This window comes from Thamnophis sirtalis, unplaced genomic scaffold, assembly GCF_051295495.1.
Source record: "Thamnophis sirtalis isolate CommonGarterSnake01/CBP01778 unplaced genomic scaffold, rThaSir2_p1.2 scaffold_10, whole genome shotgun sequence".
Lineage (NCBI taxonomy): Eukaryota > Metazoa > Chordata > Lepidosauria > Squamata > Natricidae > Thamnophis > Thamnophis sirtalis.
The window spans coordinates 72,527,687-72,541,106 of NW_028261390.1; the positions used below are offsets into that span (position 1 = coordinate 72,527,687).

The window sequence follows — 13,420 nt, forward strand, 5'->3', positions numbered from 1 at the left end:
TCTGGGAGTTACGTGCTGCCTCCGGAGCCTCCAGAGTTGGACATCCGCGAGGCAGAGGAACAGGGGGAGCCTCTTGCCAGTGCGCGCATGCGCAGAGCTGCCAGAAGGCAAGAACAATTGAGGAAAAAGGGGCGACTCAGGAGTAAGACTTGGAGATGATTGGCCCCTCCCATTAGACATAAAAGAGGAGCGAATGGAACATGAACCTTTGCAGGAAGCAGTTTTGTTCATGCTGGTCGGTTCAAGCTCTGAGAACCTCCGTTTGACTCTGTGCTCCATTTGGCCTTGCAAAACTAATTGCCAATTAGGTCTCTGGCAGCGTTTCAAGGGAGATAAAAGTGGGTGCTTTATCCGCATTACCCTGAAAGACTTTGGCAGACTTCTGTAGGACTCTTCACAGACTGTTTGTGAATCATTACGGGCTGTGAATGACCACAATCCACAGCCGTCTAAATAAAAGAGGGTTTGGGGGAGTAAAATTGTGATTTGTGCTTTCTCAGGTCACAACACTGCAGCTGTAGCCTCACTCGACAAATATGAGCAGTGATTATACCACAGCAGCTCATATCGTGACTGTTCAAAGTTGCAGCATCCCCATGGGAATAATTATAATAATAAATAATAATAACCTCCCTTCTCCTCCTCTCTCTCCCACAACAACAACAATCCTGTGAGGGGAGCTGGGCTAATATTCAGTCACCCAGTCAGTTTCCATGCCTAAGGCAGGACTAGAACTCACAACCTCCTGGTTTTCTAGGCCAGCACCTTAACCACTGTTCCAAACTGTCTCTCTCCCTGCTACCGAAGTGGTCAACAGAGTCGGCACCTTTAAAATAAAAAGAGCCATAAAAAGCATACAAATTCAATTCCACGTCTTTTCTTCGGCTTACGAAGAATATATGGGTTCTCTCTTAATTACCAAAGCAGAGTTTTTATTGCTTTAATTCTTAATTAACAGATAGCCATTGACCACATGGGCCAAGCTTGAAGGACGTTGATTTTGGTAAGAGAAAGCTAAGTTTATTCAAACACCTTGCACAGAAAGCAAGCACAAGTAAACTGAACATTGAACCAACAATGGGGACAAAAAAAAAAAAAACACCACACGCCTATGTCTCAAAAATCAATTAGAAATAATCCTTGGAGGCATTCCTTGAGATCTTTTCTCTTCTCCAGTAATTCCCGGGATCACAAACAAATTCTTAAATACGAAGCAGACAAAAATAGTGTCTCTGTCTGGAAATTAAACTTGAAATAAGAGAGCCTCTGGGGATTTAGCTGCCATCAGCTAATGAACACACACAGAGAGAAGTAGGGCATTGTAGTAGCTGGTTTTTAAGAGGTCAAAGCAGGATCAAACTGCACCAGCCGCACTTAGCCAGAGTGATTTATTTAACAAAACATCCAGAAGATGGCATTGTCAAGTCATATAAACAAGAAAGGCTGGTCTCGCTTTAGAATTTGCCCTAATAATAAGGTTAAAACTTATGAAGAAGAATAGGAATGGGAATAAAATAGAATAAAGAATGAAAGGGATGGAATAGGATAGAATAAAGAATGAAAGGAATAGAATAGAATAGAATAGAATAGAATAGAATAGAATAGAATAGAATAGAATAGAATAGAATAGAATAGGAGATATGATATGGAATGGAATAAAATAGGAATGGAATAGAATAGAATTACAAATGAAAGGAATAGAATAGAATAGAACAGAGATATGAAATGAATAGGAAAGAATAGAATAGAATAGAATAGAATAGAATAGAATAGAATAGAATAGAATAGAATAGAATAGAATAGAATAGAATAGAATAGAATAGAGAATGGAATGAAAATAGAATAGAGTAAAATAGAGATATGAAATGGAATGGAATGGAATAGGAATAGGAATAGGAATAGGAAAGAATAGAATACAGATATGAAATGGAATAGAATGGGAATAGAATAGAAATAGGAATAGGAATAGGAATAGAAGAGAATGAGTATAGAATGGAATAAAATAGAGAATGGAATGAAATAGAGAATGGAATGAAAATAGAATAGAATAGGAATAGGAATAGAATATTGAATATTTCACTTCTGAGTTTTTCTTAGAAACATCACGAACAGATGCAAATGAACAGATCAACGTAGATACTGGAGTAATTGTTCCACCCTACTTTGTAAGATGCTTACTGCCAAAGACAACATTGCTAATATTAGGCGGCAGTAGCTACAAATAGCCTCTGTTGTACAAATGTGATTTTTCTCTTCTGTTACTCAGCATGGGTTGTACACTCATTCCGAAAAAACACACAAGCCACATTTATTGAATCTAACACTAATTTTGTGTAAAAGGGCACCCAAGTGAAAGATGAGATATCTAGGGAAATAGTATTATTATACAATTGTATCACAGGCGGCCAGTTGTTTCGCCGGATTTAGCATTGGTTACTAGTCGCCCCCCACCCAGGGTTGCTGTTGTTGTTGCTATGAATTAGTATTCCATATAGCACTGTTTATCTTGATTTAAAAGGATAATTCGTGTCTTTTATTTGGATGGCTATTATTAATAGAACTATTAAGCATCTTATCATTAAGAATTTTTTAATACTACTGAAAGTGGATATCAACACACACACAGTGGCTTTTAATATACTGCAAATATGTGGAGTTGGCATTCATTTAATTTGCATGGCAATTAATTAGCTTGCAATAACATTTTATGAAGCCTAAATTAAACACCATACTTATAGATGTCTAACAGAGAAGATGTCCAGAAAAATATGAAGTTAAGCAAGCAGCTGTTTCATCCTATTCCTTCTGCCTTAAACCCTGTGATGAAATTTTCCACAAATGTACCCTGACATTTGACTCGCTTCCTCCAAGATTAGCACTTATGAAAGCAGGAGAAATTCTATTCTTAAAGCTGCCAATGAACCTGATCTTATAATACACCGGATACATAAATTGGACATCTCAGAAGAAGTGTTTGCACCCACAGGAATTAGAACATTAAGGACTAGCTGAATACCTGTACTCCGCTATGAAACTATGTGATCAGGCTTGATAAATCTACACTTCTTGAAAATTAATGAGCAGTTAGGGTTAGGGTTAGTCCTCTCCTCTCCCCTTCTCCCCCTCAGGCTTGCCCCACAGGATCCTCTCCTCTCCTTGCCCCACAGGATCCTCTCCTCTCCTTGCCCCACAGAGGCCTCTCTCTCTCCTATCTTATCCCCTTCTCTTCCTCAGTCTAACTCAACGCAGGCTGGATGAGTCATGTGCTGGCCACGCCCACACCCAAGTGGCCGTTGGAACAGAGTTCTTTTCAGGTGGGGAGGGGGAGCAGAACTTCTAACTCCTTAGCATCAGAGCATGTTAATAATACTGTATAAGAAATACTAATGATCTGATGGTCATTTCGAAAAATCCTTTCTAAGCAACCACCTAGAAGCCAAGAGGAACATATGTGCCACATTTCAAGTTTGTAGGCTTTAAGGTTCTGGAGATTTCTTGATGCTGCGTGAGTGGTATTTTGCTTTTATATATATAGATTAAGGGTCCAAGTCCATCAGGACTTGTTAGTAGGACACTAGATACATCTTCACTAAAGCCATTTGGCCATTAGGGTGCAAGAAAGTTCTCGTTTAAATGTTGCTTGGAAATTCAGCCTATCAACCAAAACCTCATCAGTTTCCACCTTCCTCTAGCGATAAGCCAAATGAAGTAACAAGAAGGAGAAAAAAACGTTTATATTCGCAGTTGGTCTTTTGAGCATAAAAAAATGACTTTGGGGGGAAAAGGGTTTATTGTGGCCACCGTTTTGTGCCGAGGCTCATAAAGGCGAATGTGCTTTCTTCCCATTTTATTTAACAGTTATGTTTATTACTCCATTCACGCTGGGAGATAAGGACTTCGATGCCACGTTTACCTCGTCCCACTGATATAAAGAGGCCATTTCCCATTTTCACAGGAAGGAAATGTTTCAAAATGGCAACAGCATTAGAAAATACGGGTGTTTTTACACAATTGCCACATGGGTTATCTAAGCAGATGTAAATTTAAAGGTTCTGTTTTTAAAGAGCATCCCTTTTCATGCTGAATGGATTGTTGTCCTGTCGTTTGATCAGAGAGGCAGGGAGCCATTCTATACAATTTAAAACCAGCGTTCGTTTAAAGGGCCGTCATTTCCAAGAAGATGCCTTTTAACTGAGCCAGAGATAAGCTGCGGGTTTTCTCCATTCTGCGAACATCTTTCATTTTGCACAGGTTGGGAAAGTCTAGGAAAGATACGGGTAGTCCTCGAATTACGACCACAATCGAGCCCGAAATTTCTGCAGCTAAGTGAGACCTTTGTAAAGTGAGTTTTGTCCCATTTTATAACCTTGCTAGGCACACGGTTGTTCAGTGAATCTGGTTCCTACCCCCCCCCCCTTGACATTGCGGGTCAGAAGGTCACAAAACGGGATTGCGTGACCCCAGGGACAGTGCAACCGTCATAAATATGAGTCAGTTGCCAAACGTGTGAATTTGGATCACGTGAACCATGGGGATACTGCAACGGTTCTAAGTGTGAAAAACGGTCATACGTTCAGTGCCGTTGTAACTTTGAATGGTCACTAAGCGAACTGTTGTGTAAGTCGAGTCACTACTTGTAATGAGGTTGGGATTCAGCTTTGGTCAGTGTGTCAACCTAGCTATTATTGCTTCTGTTTCTGATTTATGCTTTTTAAGCTTCCCACTCAAACCAGGCCCCGTGGCTTCTACGTGAAATCTGATTAAGGCTTGGAAAACAGCCAGGTCAATAAATATGATCTATTCTGTTCTCTCCCTCTCCCCCCCCCTTTGAATTTACCTTGAAAGTAACTCCCTGCCACCTGTCACACATGCATCAAGCACACAATTGCCACTAGAAAAGATTCAGAGAGTTTGTTTGTAATGAAAGGGAATTTTATGGACCACGTGTGAGGATCTCTCTTTATCTCCTCTCTGTAAAATATGGAAGCCTCTCACCATCGCAGTCTGCCTCATTTGTATAATGAAGTCACGAGGCAAACTGATAGAGATGTTATAAAATTGGGGGGGAGGGGAATTAACCTAACCATAACTGCCTTATCCGACATAATTCAAATGCAAGAGTTATTGCCTATTCATAATAGACTTATTGTCTATTATTTCAAGGGGGGGTTGGGCATTTGAATCAGTACAACTGAAGTCTGCTAAATGAGAGTTGATTAAATGGACACCTCATTTATCTTAAGTAGGGGATGGATAGACAGAGAGAGAGACAGACACACACACACACATAGACACACAGAGAGAGCGATGGATGGATGGATGGATGGATGGATGGAGATAGATGATAGATAGATAGATAGATAGATAGATAGATAGATAGATAGATAGATAGATAGATAGATAGATAGATAGATAGATATGGAAGGATGATGGATGGATGGATGGATGGATGGATATAGATAGATAGATAGATAGATAGATAGATGATAGCTAGATAGATAGATAGATGATGATAGATGATGATAGATAGATAGATAGATAGATAGATAGATAGATAGATAGATAGATAGATGATAAATGGATGGATGGATGAATGGATGGATGGATGGATCACCTCAACCATAGACAACTGGACACATACAAGGCAGTCCTTGGCTAAAAGCACAGAAAATATTGTAGCCCTGGAGATTAGAATTAGGCAGTCCTCGATTTACGACCACAATTGAGCCCAAAATTTATGTTGGTAAGTGAGATGTTTGTTAAGTGAATTTTATCCCATTTTATCACCTTTCTTGCCACACTTATTAAGTGAATCACTGAAGTTGTTAAGTTAGTATCACAGTTTGTTAAGTGGCTTCTCCATTGGCTTCGCTTGTCAGAAGGCAGCAAAAGGGCATCACATCAGTTGTGGGGTTCAATTTTTTTTACTACCAGTCTGTGGGCGTGGCTTGGTGGACGTGGCTTGGTGGGCGTGGCTGTTTGGTGGGCGTGCCTTGGCGGGCGTGGCTCGGCTTGATGGGCATGGCTTGGTGAGCATGGCAGGGGAGGGATACCGCCAAATCCCCATTCCCTCCCAATCAGATGGGACTCGGGAGGCGGAGAATAGATGGGGGCGAGGCCAGCCAGAGGCAGTATTTGCAGGTTCTCTGAACTACTCAAAATTTCCGCTACCGGTTCTCCAGAAGTGGTCAGAACCTGCTGAATCCCACCTTACGGATCACATGAACAAATGTGCAAACCATCCATAAGCAACCACAACAACAACAAGAGTTTTATAAATGCAGGCACTCACCAGAGGAAATGCATCCAAAATGAGTGAGCAAGGAAGCAGCTGAAGTTTTTCTGTCCGTCCTTGAGGAGTCTGGATCAAAAAAAGGTGGTGGGGGAAAAAAAAAACCCACAATTCGCACCTCAGTGGCTTCGACAGGTTGCAACAGGGTCCCTTTGTCTTCCAGTTCCGTGTGTGCAAAAGAAGAATTACTGGAAAGGACGTACAGCCGTTTAGTGGGGGCGAGCCAAATTCCGTCTGTGGACGAGGAAAAATGTTTTCCTTGGAAGAATTTTTTTAAACCAAGTTGGATTGGTCTTGAAAAAGCAGATTGGTTTCTTTTTCCTAAAAAGAAAAAAAAAAATAGTAAGCTTCATTTTTGCCTAAACGCCAGCTCCAAAAATCGGAGGTTGTAAATCAGCAGTGGGCTTCACATCTTGTTACCGCCAGTTCAGGGGTGAGCATGAGCCCCTTCTACGCATGCGCTTTGCTCCCACACACTCCGTCAGCACATGCGCCCGGCCTTAAAAGCGTGCCTGAACGGGACAGCATGGAGCTTGGACAGGGGAGGGCGGGAGGGGCAGGTCAATTTTTTTACTACCGGTTCTGTGGGCGTGGTTTGGTGGGCGTGGCATGGCATGGTGGGCGTGGCAAGGGGAGGAGACTATAAAATCTCCAATCCCACCACACGTCCCACTTCTCAGAACTACTCAAACTGTCCGCTACTGGTTCTCCAGAACCTGTCAGAACCTGCTGAATTTCACCCCTGGGGTAGGCCCACCCGCAGTTTCTGTTTCTGGTTTGGGCGAACCGGTCCAAACTATCTGAAGACCACTTCTTGTAAACTGTAAACTGATCTGTTGCAAAATTTCACCTGCTCCCTGCCCTGCACCAACTGTTCAAAACGCTCCTGGATTAATGTCTCCGCAGTTGGCAGGGTCTGCTTACTCTTGCCTGGGCTCGAAGGGAAAGGAGACCACATGGAAATCCCAGGAAGGTCAGCATCCCGTTAAGGCGACCAATGGGAAACCATCTCTTATTGTACAGGGCAGGGCCAAGAGGCGTGGAGGACATTTTTTTAAAAAAATTAAATTAATGCGACCACGCATGCCTCTTCTGGAAGCTGGTCCTTGCTTTCCCATTTAAAGGCGCCATTCCCAGTTGCTATTGAAGGCTGGGAAGCCAATTTCACGAAATTAGGACGTGGAAATAAAATAGAACCATTTAAAAACTATAGGCAGACCTCGACTTATAACAGTTCAAAGTTGCAACGGCACTGAGAAATTTGACTTAGGGCCGTTTTTCATACTCCCAACCTTTACAGCATCCCCAGGAACAGGTGATTTCGGCTGTTTGGCAAACTGACTCATATTTATGACGGTTGCAGTGTCACCGGGGGGGGGGGACGGGACGTGATTCCCCCTTGGCAATCTTCTGTCAAGCAAAGCCAATGGGGGAAGCCAAATTCACTGAATAAGTGTGTAACTAACTTAACAACTGCTGTTGTCCACTTAAACACTGTGGCAAAGGAGGTGGTTAAATTGGGGTGAAACTCCCTTCACGAAAGTCTCTCACTTAACCAACGGATATTTTGGGCTCAATTGTGGTTGCAAGTCAAGGACTAGCTGTACGTGGACTTCAGGATCCCTTTCTCATTCAATCAAAAAAGCATCTATGGGATGCATGAAGTTAGCAGCAAAGAAGTCCTCATCTCGTTAGGGAGAATAGAATAGGGTAGACTACAACAGAACAGAATAGGAGAACAGAATATAGGATGTAGGATGTAGAATATAGAATGTAGAATAGAAAATAGAATAGAGAATATAGAATAGAATACGAGAATATAGAATAGAATAGAATATAGAATAGAAAATAGAATAGAGAATAGATTAGAATAGAATATAGAATAGAAAATAGAATATAGAATAGAATACGAGAATATAGAATAGAAAATAGAATAGAGAATAGATTAGAATAGAGAATAGAAAATAGAAAATAGAATAGAACAGAATACGCGAATATAGAATAGAATGTAATATAGAATAGAAAATAGAATAGAGAATAGATTAGAATAGAATACGAGAATATAGAATAGAATATAGAATAGAGTATAGAATAGAATACGAGAATATAAATATAATATAATAGAAAATAGAATAGATTAGAATATAATATAGAATAGAAAATAGAATATAGAATAGGGTATAGAATAGAATACGAGAATATAGAATAGAATAGAATATAGAATAGAAAATAGAATAGAGAATAGATTAGAATAGAATAGAGAATAGAAAATAGAATAGAGAATAGAATAGAATATAATATAGAATAGAAAATAGAATAGAGAATAGATTAGAATATAGAATAGAAAATAGAATATAGAAGAGAGTATAGAATAGAATACGAGAATATAGAATAGAATAGAATATAGAATAGAAAATAGAAGAGAATAGATTAGAATAGAGAATAGAATAGAGTATAGAATAGAATACGTGAATATAGAATATAATATAGAATAGAATAGAAAATAGAATAGAGAATAGAGGATAGAATAGAATACGTGAATATAGAATAGAATAGAATATAGAATGGAATGGAATAGGAGAGATGGAAGGGACTTTGGAGGTCTTCTAGTCCAACCCCTTGCCTAGACAGGCAATCCTTTATCATTCCAAACAAAGGGTTATTCAGTCTCTTCTTTAAAAAAAACTTCCAGTGTTAGAGCATTTATAACTTCTGGAGGCAACTTCTGTTCCACTGATTAATCGTCCTCATTGTCAGGAAATTCCTCCCTAATTCCAGGGTGCCTCTCTCCTTGATTAGTTTCCACCCATTGCTTCTTGTCCTGCCTTCTGGTGCTTTGGAGAAGAAGCTTTATTTGACGTTTCCGGGGGGGGGAGGCCTATCTCCCCTTATTGCTGGGCCGAGGGAGCCCCCTGCGTGAGGGGGGGCCGAGGGACGCCCTCCCTGCATGGACCATCTTTGCAAAGGACCCACAAGCGATTCTTGCCCAGAGCAATGAAAAGAAAAAAAAATGCAACCGGGGCAGAATGGAAAGAGGAGCGCCGGGGCCGCGCATGCGCCACGGCGGGAGGGAGGGGGGGGCGGAGCGCGGCGCATGCGCGTCTCCTCAGCAAGCGGGCTGAGGCGAGAGGGCGGCTGGATGGCGGCCGAGGCCGGCGGGATCCGGCAACGGCGGCGAGGGCGCTCGGGCTTGCCTTGAACGAGGGGGGGGGGGAGGCGGCGATGGCGGGCCCGGGCCGGACTCCTCCGCCGGGGGGCCTGCTGCTGCTGCTGCTGGCGCTGGCGGAGAGCGGGGGGCCGGGGCTGCCCGCCGGGTGCAAGCAGGACGGGGGCGGCGGGGGTCGCCCGCGGGGCAGCAGCAAGGCCTCTCCGGGGCCCGGGGAGAAGGTGGTGTGCAGCAGCCTGGCCCTGGCCCACGTCCTGCCGCCCGGCGCCTTCCCCGAGAGGACCGTCAGCCTGTGAGTAGCCGCGCAACGGGGGGGGGGGGGGGAAGGTCCAGTGCGCATGCGCCCTCCGCCCGGGTGAGTGGGTGGGCGGCTCCCCCTCCCTCCTTTTGTCCTCGCGCTGGTTCCCCTCTTCCCTCCACCCCTTTCTGCCTCGGATTGCGGCGGTCCGTTTAGTGACCGTTCCATTCCCTTGACCCCTCTCAGAGGCAGTCCTCGAGATACGACGGCCTGCTTAGTGGCCGTTTAATGGGATGCAGCCCTTCCTTGGTCCCCCCCTTGACTCCCTTCTTAGAGGAAGTCCTCGAGTTACAACGGTTTGCTTAGTGACTGATGGGATGCAGCCCTTTGACTGGGTCCGCCCCCCCATGACTCCCTTCTTAGATGAAGTCCTCGACTTACAACGTTTCGCTTAGTGACCGTTCAAGGCGATGTAGCCCTTTCTTGGCCTGGATTCCCCTCCCCCCCTCTGTTCTTAGAAGCAGTCCTCGACTTACAGCAGTCTGCTTAGAGACCGTTCTATGGGATGCCGTCCTCCCTTGGCCTGTGTCCCTCCCTTCCCTCCCTTCCTACAGGCTGTCCTCGAGTTACGGTGGTCCGCTTAGTGACCGTTCAGGGGGATGCAGCCCTTCCTCAACCTGGGTCCCTCCCTTGACTCTCCTTTTAGAGGCGGTCCTCGACTTACAGCGATCCGCTTAGTGACCGTCCAGTAGGATGCAGCCCTTCCTTGGATTGGGTGAGAACTGTTGTTAGACAGTCCTCAACTTATAACACTTGGCTTAGTGACCGAAGTTAGAAGGGCAGTTGAAAAAATGACGTAGGATCGGTTTTCACGCTTAACGACCATTGCAGCCTCCCCAGTTTCACGTCATCAAAATTGAGATGCTTCTCAAACCGGTCCACACGGATGGCGGTTGCAGACTGCGGTCATCCCCTTTTTTTTGACTGTCTGACTGGCAGAGTCAGTGTGGGGAAATCCAGATTCACTTAACAACCGGGTTACTAACTAAACAGCCATGGTGATCCACTTAACGACTGGAGCGAGAAAAGTTGTAAAAATGGAGCGAAACCCTCATAACAAGAGCATTTTTTGTCCCACATCGTTGCCGTCAGTAAGTAGATTCAGGCAGGGGTGTCCAAACTTGGGAACTTTAAGACTTGTGGACAAACCGTCCCAATCACTCTGCAGCAGGGTTCCCGGGTCCAGTTTCCAGATTCTGCAGATCTGAGAGTTACGGAAATTGTCCAGGGTGTGTGTGAAACAGTGCAAGCACCAGTATTTACACCAGCAAAACGGTGGTGTTACCTTTTGAAGGCTTAGCGCCCTGCTAAGTTTGTAGGGCAGTTTTTATTAAAAACTTTTGATTAGAAAAAAACCTGTTGCGAGCAGCCTGAGCTTTGCAAATGTTGTGTCCTTTACAAGATCCCACAGCTGCAAGCAAGATCTCCCCTTGTCTCCCGGTGCTGAAAAGGCAGGGGAAAGAGCGTGTTTTCCTTGCAAGGCTCTTCTTATCCAGAGAAGCTCCCAAGAAATTGCTCAATTCACCCGATTCTTTGGCCTTTGCTGTTGGTCCCACTTTCGTGGAGACATCTTCAGTTTGACACACACACACACACACACACACAGGAATCATGAACTGGAGTGATTCTTCAGGATGAAATTAACACCTTCAGGATGTTGTGTTGTTTTCTCAGTGTGTAACTTAGCCTGCCATTGACACTTTGTGAGAGTTTTATTTTTTCCAGTTTGGCCTTTGGATTCCTTGGTGGTTTCCATCCAGTCAGCTTCGTTTGGTTTTACCCTGCTCCTTCCTCTCTAAACTGCTTTCATACTTTTCCTTCTGATGCCCTTTCCTATCGGTCTTAAGAAGTGCATTTTCCTGTTACTCTCCTCAACCTGATCGTTTTCTTCTGGGTAATTAAGACTTCAGAGCAGGCTGCGTCCCTGGACAGCTAGTAATGCGGCCCCACAAGGTGTAATAAAAAGGGAAGGACTCAGTAGGCAAACAGAAACGCCAAGCCCAGTCTGAACAACCGGCTAGGCAATAAGCCAGCCATATTATGTGTTTTGTATGTGGCCCAACACAATACTTCTTCGGTCAGTACGACCCAGGCCAGCCAAACGGTTGGAGACCCATGCTTTGAAGTGAGTCCCAAGATTGCATGTCGTGTCGTAGCGACGTTAGGCCCCACCTCTGCCAGCAACACCAACTTTCTGATTTGGCCTCCCAGGGAATCTCAGATGTGATCCCAGTTTGTTTCCCTGGAAAAATTGAAAATGCAGCCAACCTCATCTGTGACGTGCACTGTGGAGATTGTATATTAATGGCTGCTGGACTATAGTGCTGGGGTGGAGGTTTTGGCTAAGTTTTGATCATATTTATATCATTTCTGTATTGGGAACCATCAAGAATCCTCTGGGATTGCAGCACAATATGAATAAAAATAGGATTGTAATGTGGATTCTTCATATTGGCATAGTTTGTTGGGCCCAGAACCAAATATTCAAGTAAAACTTCTCTTTTGTTTCTGTTGTGATGCCACTTACATTCTACTGTACCATTGTGCACATCCTTATCAATAATTCTATTCCCTTGTTCTAATATCTCATTGTGGGGTTTAAAAAAAAATTAATGCCACGTAGATAAGCTCTTTTGCTTTACTAAAATGTTAAGCTATTCAAAAAGGCTACTAGCAGAATTGAGAAATAATTTAATTACTTATGAATGCATAAATCCTTGTAAAACATTAAGACTAAACGTTAATCTTAATATTTAATAATTTTTTTAAATAAGTCTTACAGAAATTGGTGAAGCAGAACTTTTAGTTGCCCGTTCTTTTCCATTGTTGTTAGCAAGCAATAAAAACTCATATTTGCATTTGACTTTTAAAACATTACTTTTCAGTATAACCTTTACTTAATTTCCCATATGGCTGAAAAGGTTTGAAGCGGTTATGTGCAAGGGCAGTTTATCTGCCTTACCAAAAGAAGGGAGAGGGATCCAATATTGTGGAGAACAAGAAAATATGGCATCGTTTGTATAGACTTGGCTTTATGGTCGCATTGGTGGTAGTCTTTGAAATCATAAGGTGCCAGCTAATTTATATTAAATTTAGGCCCTTGTAATTGCCAAGTTTAGTATCGCCATCCCTTAGACCTTGGTCTAACTCCAAGGCATCATTTAACTAACTTCTGTCCAGAGGTGGCCAGTGATAGATGGATGATAGATAAGATGTCAGGTAAATTGTGGACAAATTGCTGGGAGAAATCACTTTCCTTGTGTCATTTGAAAGGATGGTACGGGTAACCCTTCCAAGCGAAATAGGCAGAAGCTAGCCCCAAGAAATGTTTAAACAAAAATAGGATTGTATGAGAACAGATTTAGACTTTGAATTTATACAGTAAACATTGGCAAATTGCATTTAAAATTAGAGCTGCGGAGATCTGTGAAGTTTTTTTCCCATTATGTTTCTTTTACAGTTTTTGCTGGAATTCTTCCCAGAAAAATATTTGGTTTAGAAAGCTTTCCATGTGGCCACTGTTTTCTTTGAGAAAGTTCTCTGTTTGTACATGTGGCTGTGTATTTTCTTAGGAAACCTTCGCTCCACCGTGTGATATATAAATCCTCAGCTGTTACTAATAGTGGCTGCTGTTCAGAAAAGCTTTTTTTGAGATTTATAGTAG

General features: G+C 43.0%; 1 protein-coding gene across 1 annotated transcript in view; it reads left to right on the forward strand.

The window, feature by feature from the left end:
- The first annotated feature begins 9,419 nt into the window (after positions 1 to 9,419).
- The window catches only part of ADGRA3 (adhesion G protein-coupled receptor A3), a 37,721-nt gene continuing 33,720 nt past the window's right edge, over positions 9,420 to 13,420 (forward strand). Inside the window, exon 1 of the mRNA XM_087724900.1 lies at positions 9,420 to 9,750. Coding sequence (XP_087581026.1) covers positions 9,515 to 9,750 — 236 coding nt within the window. The 5' untranslated portion in view covers positions 9,420 to 9,514. The remainder of the gene's footprint in view (positions 9,751 to 13,420) is intronic.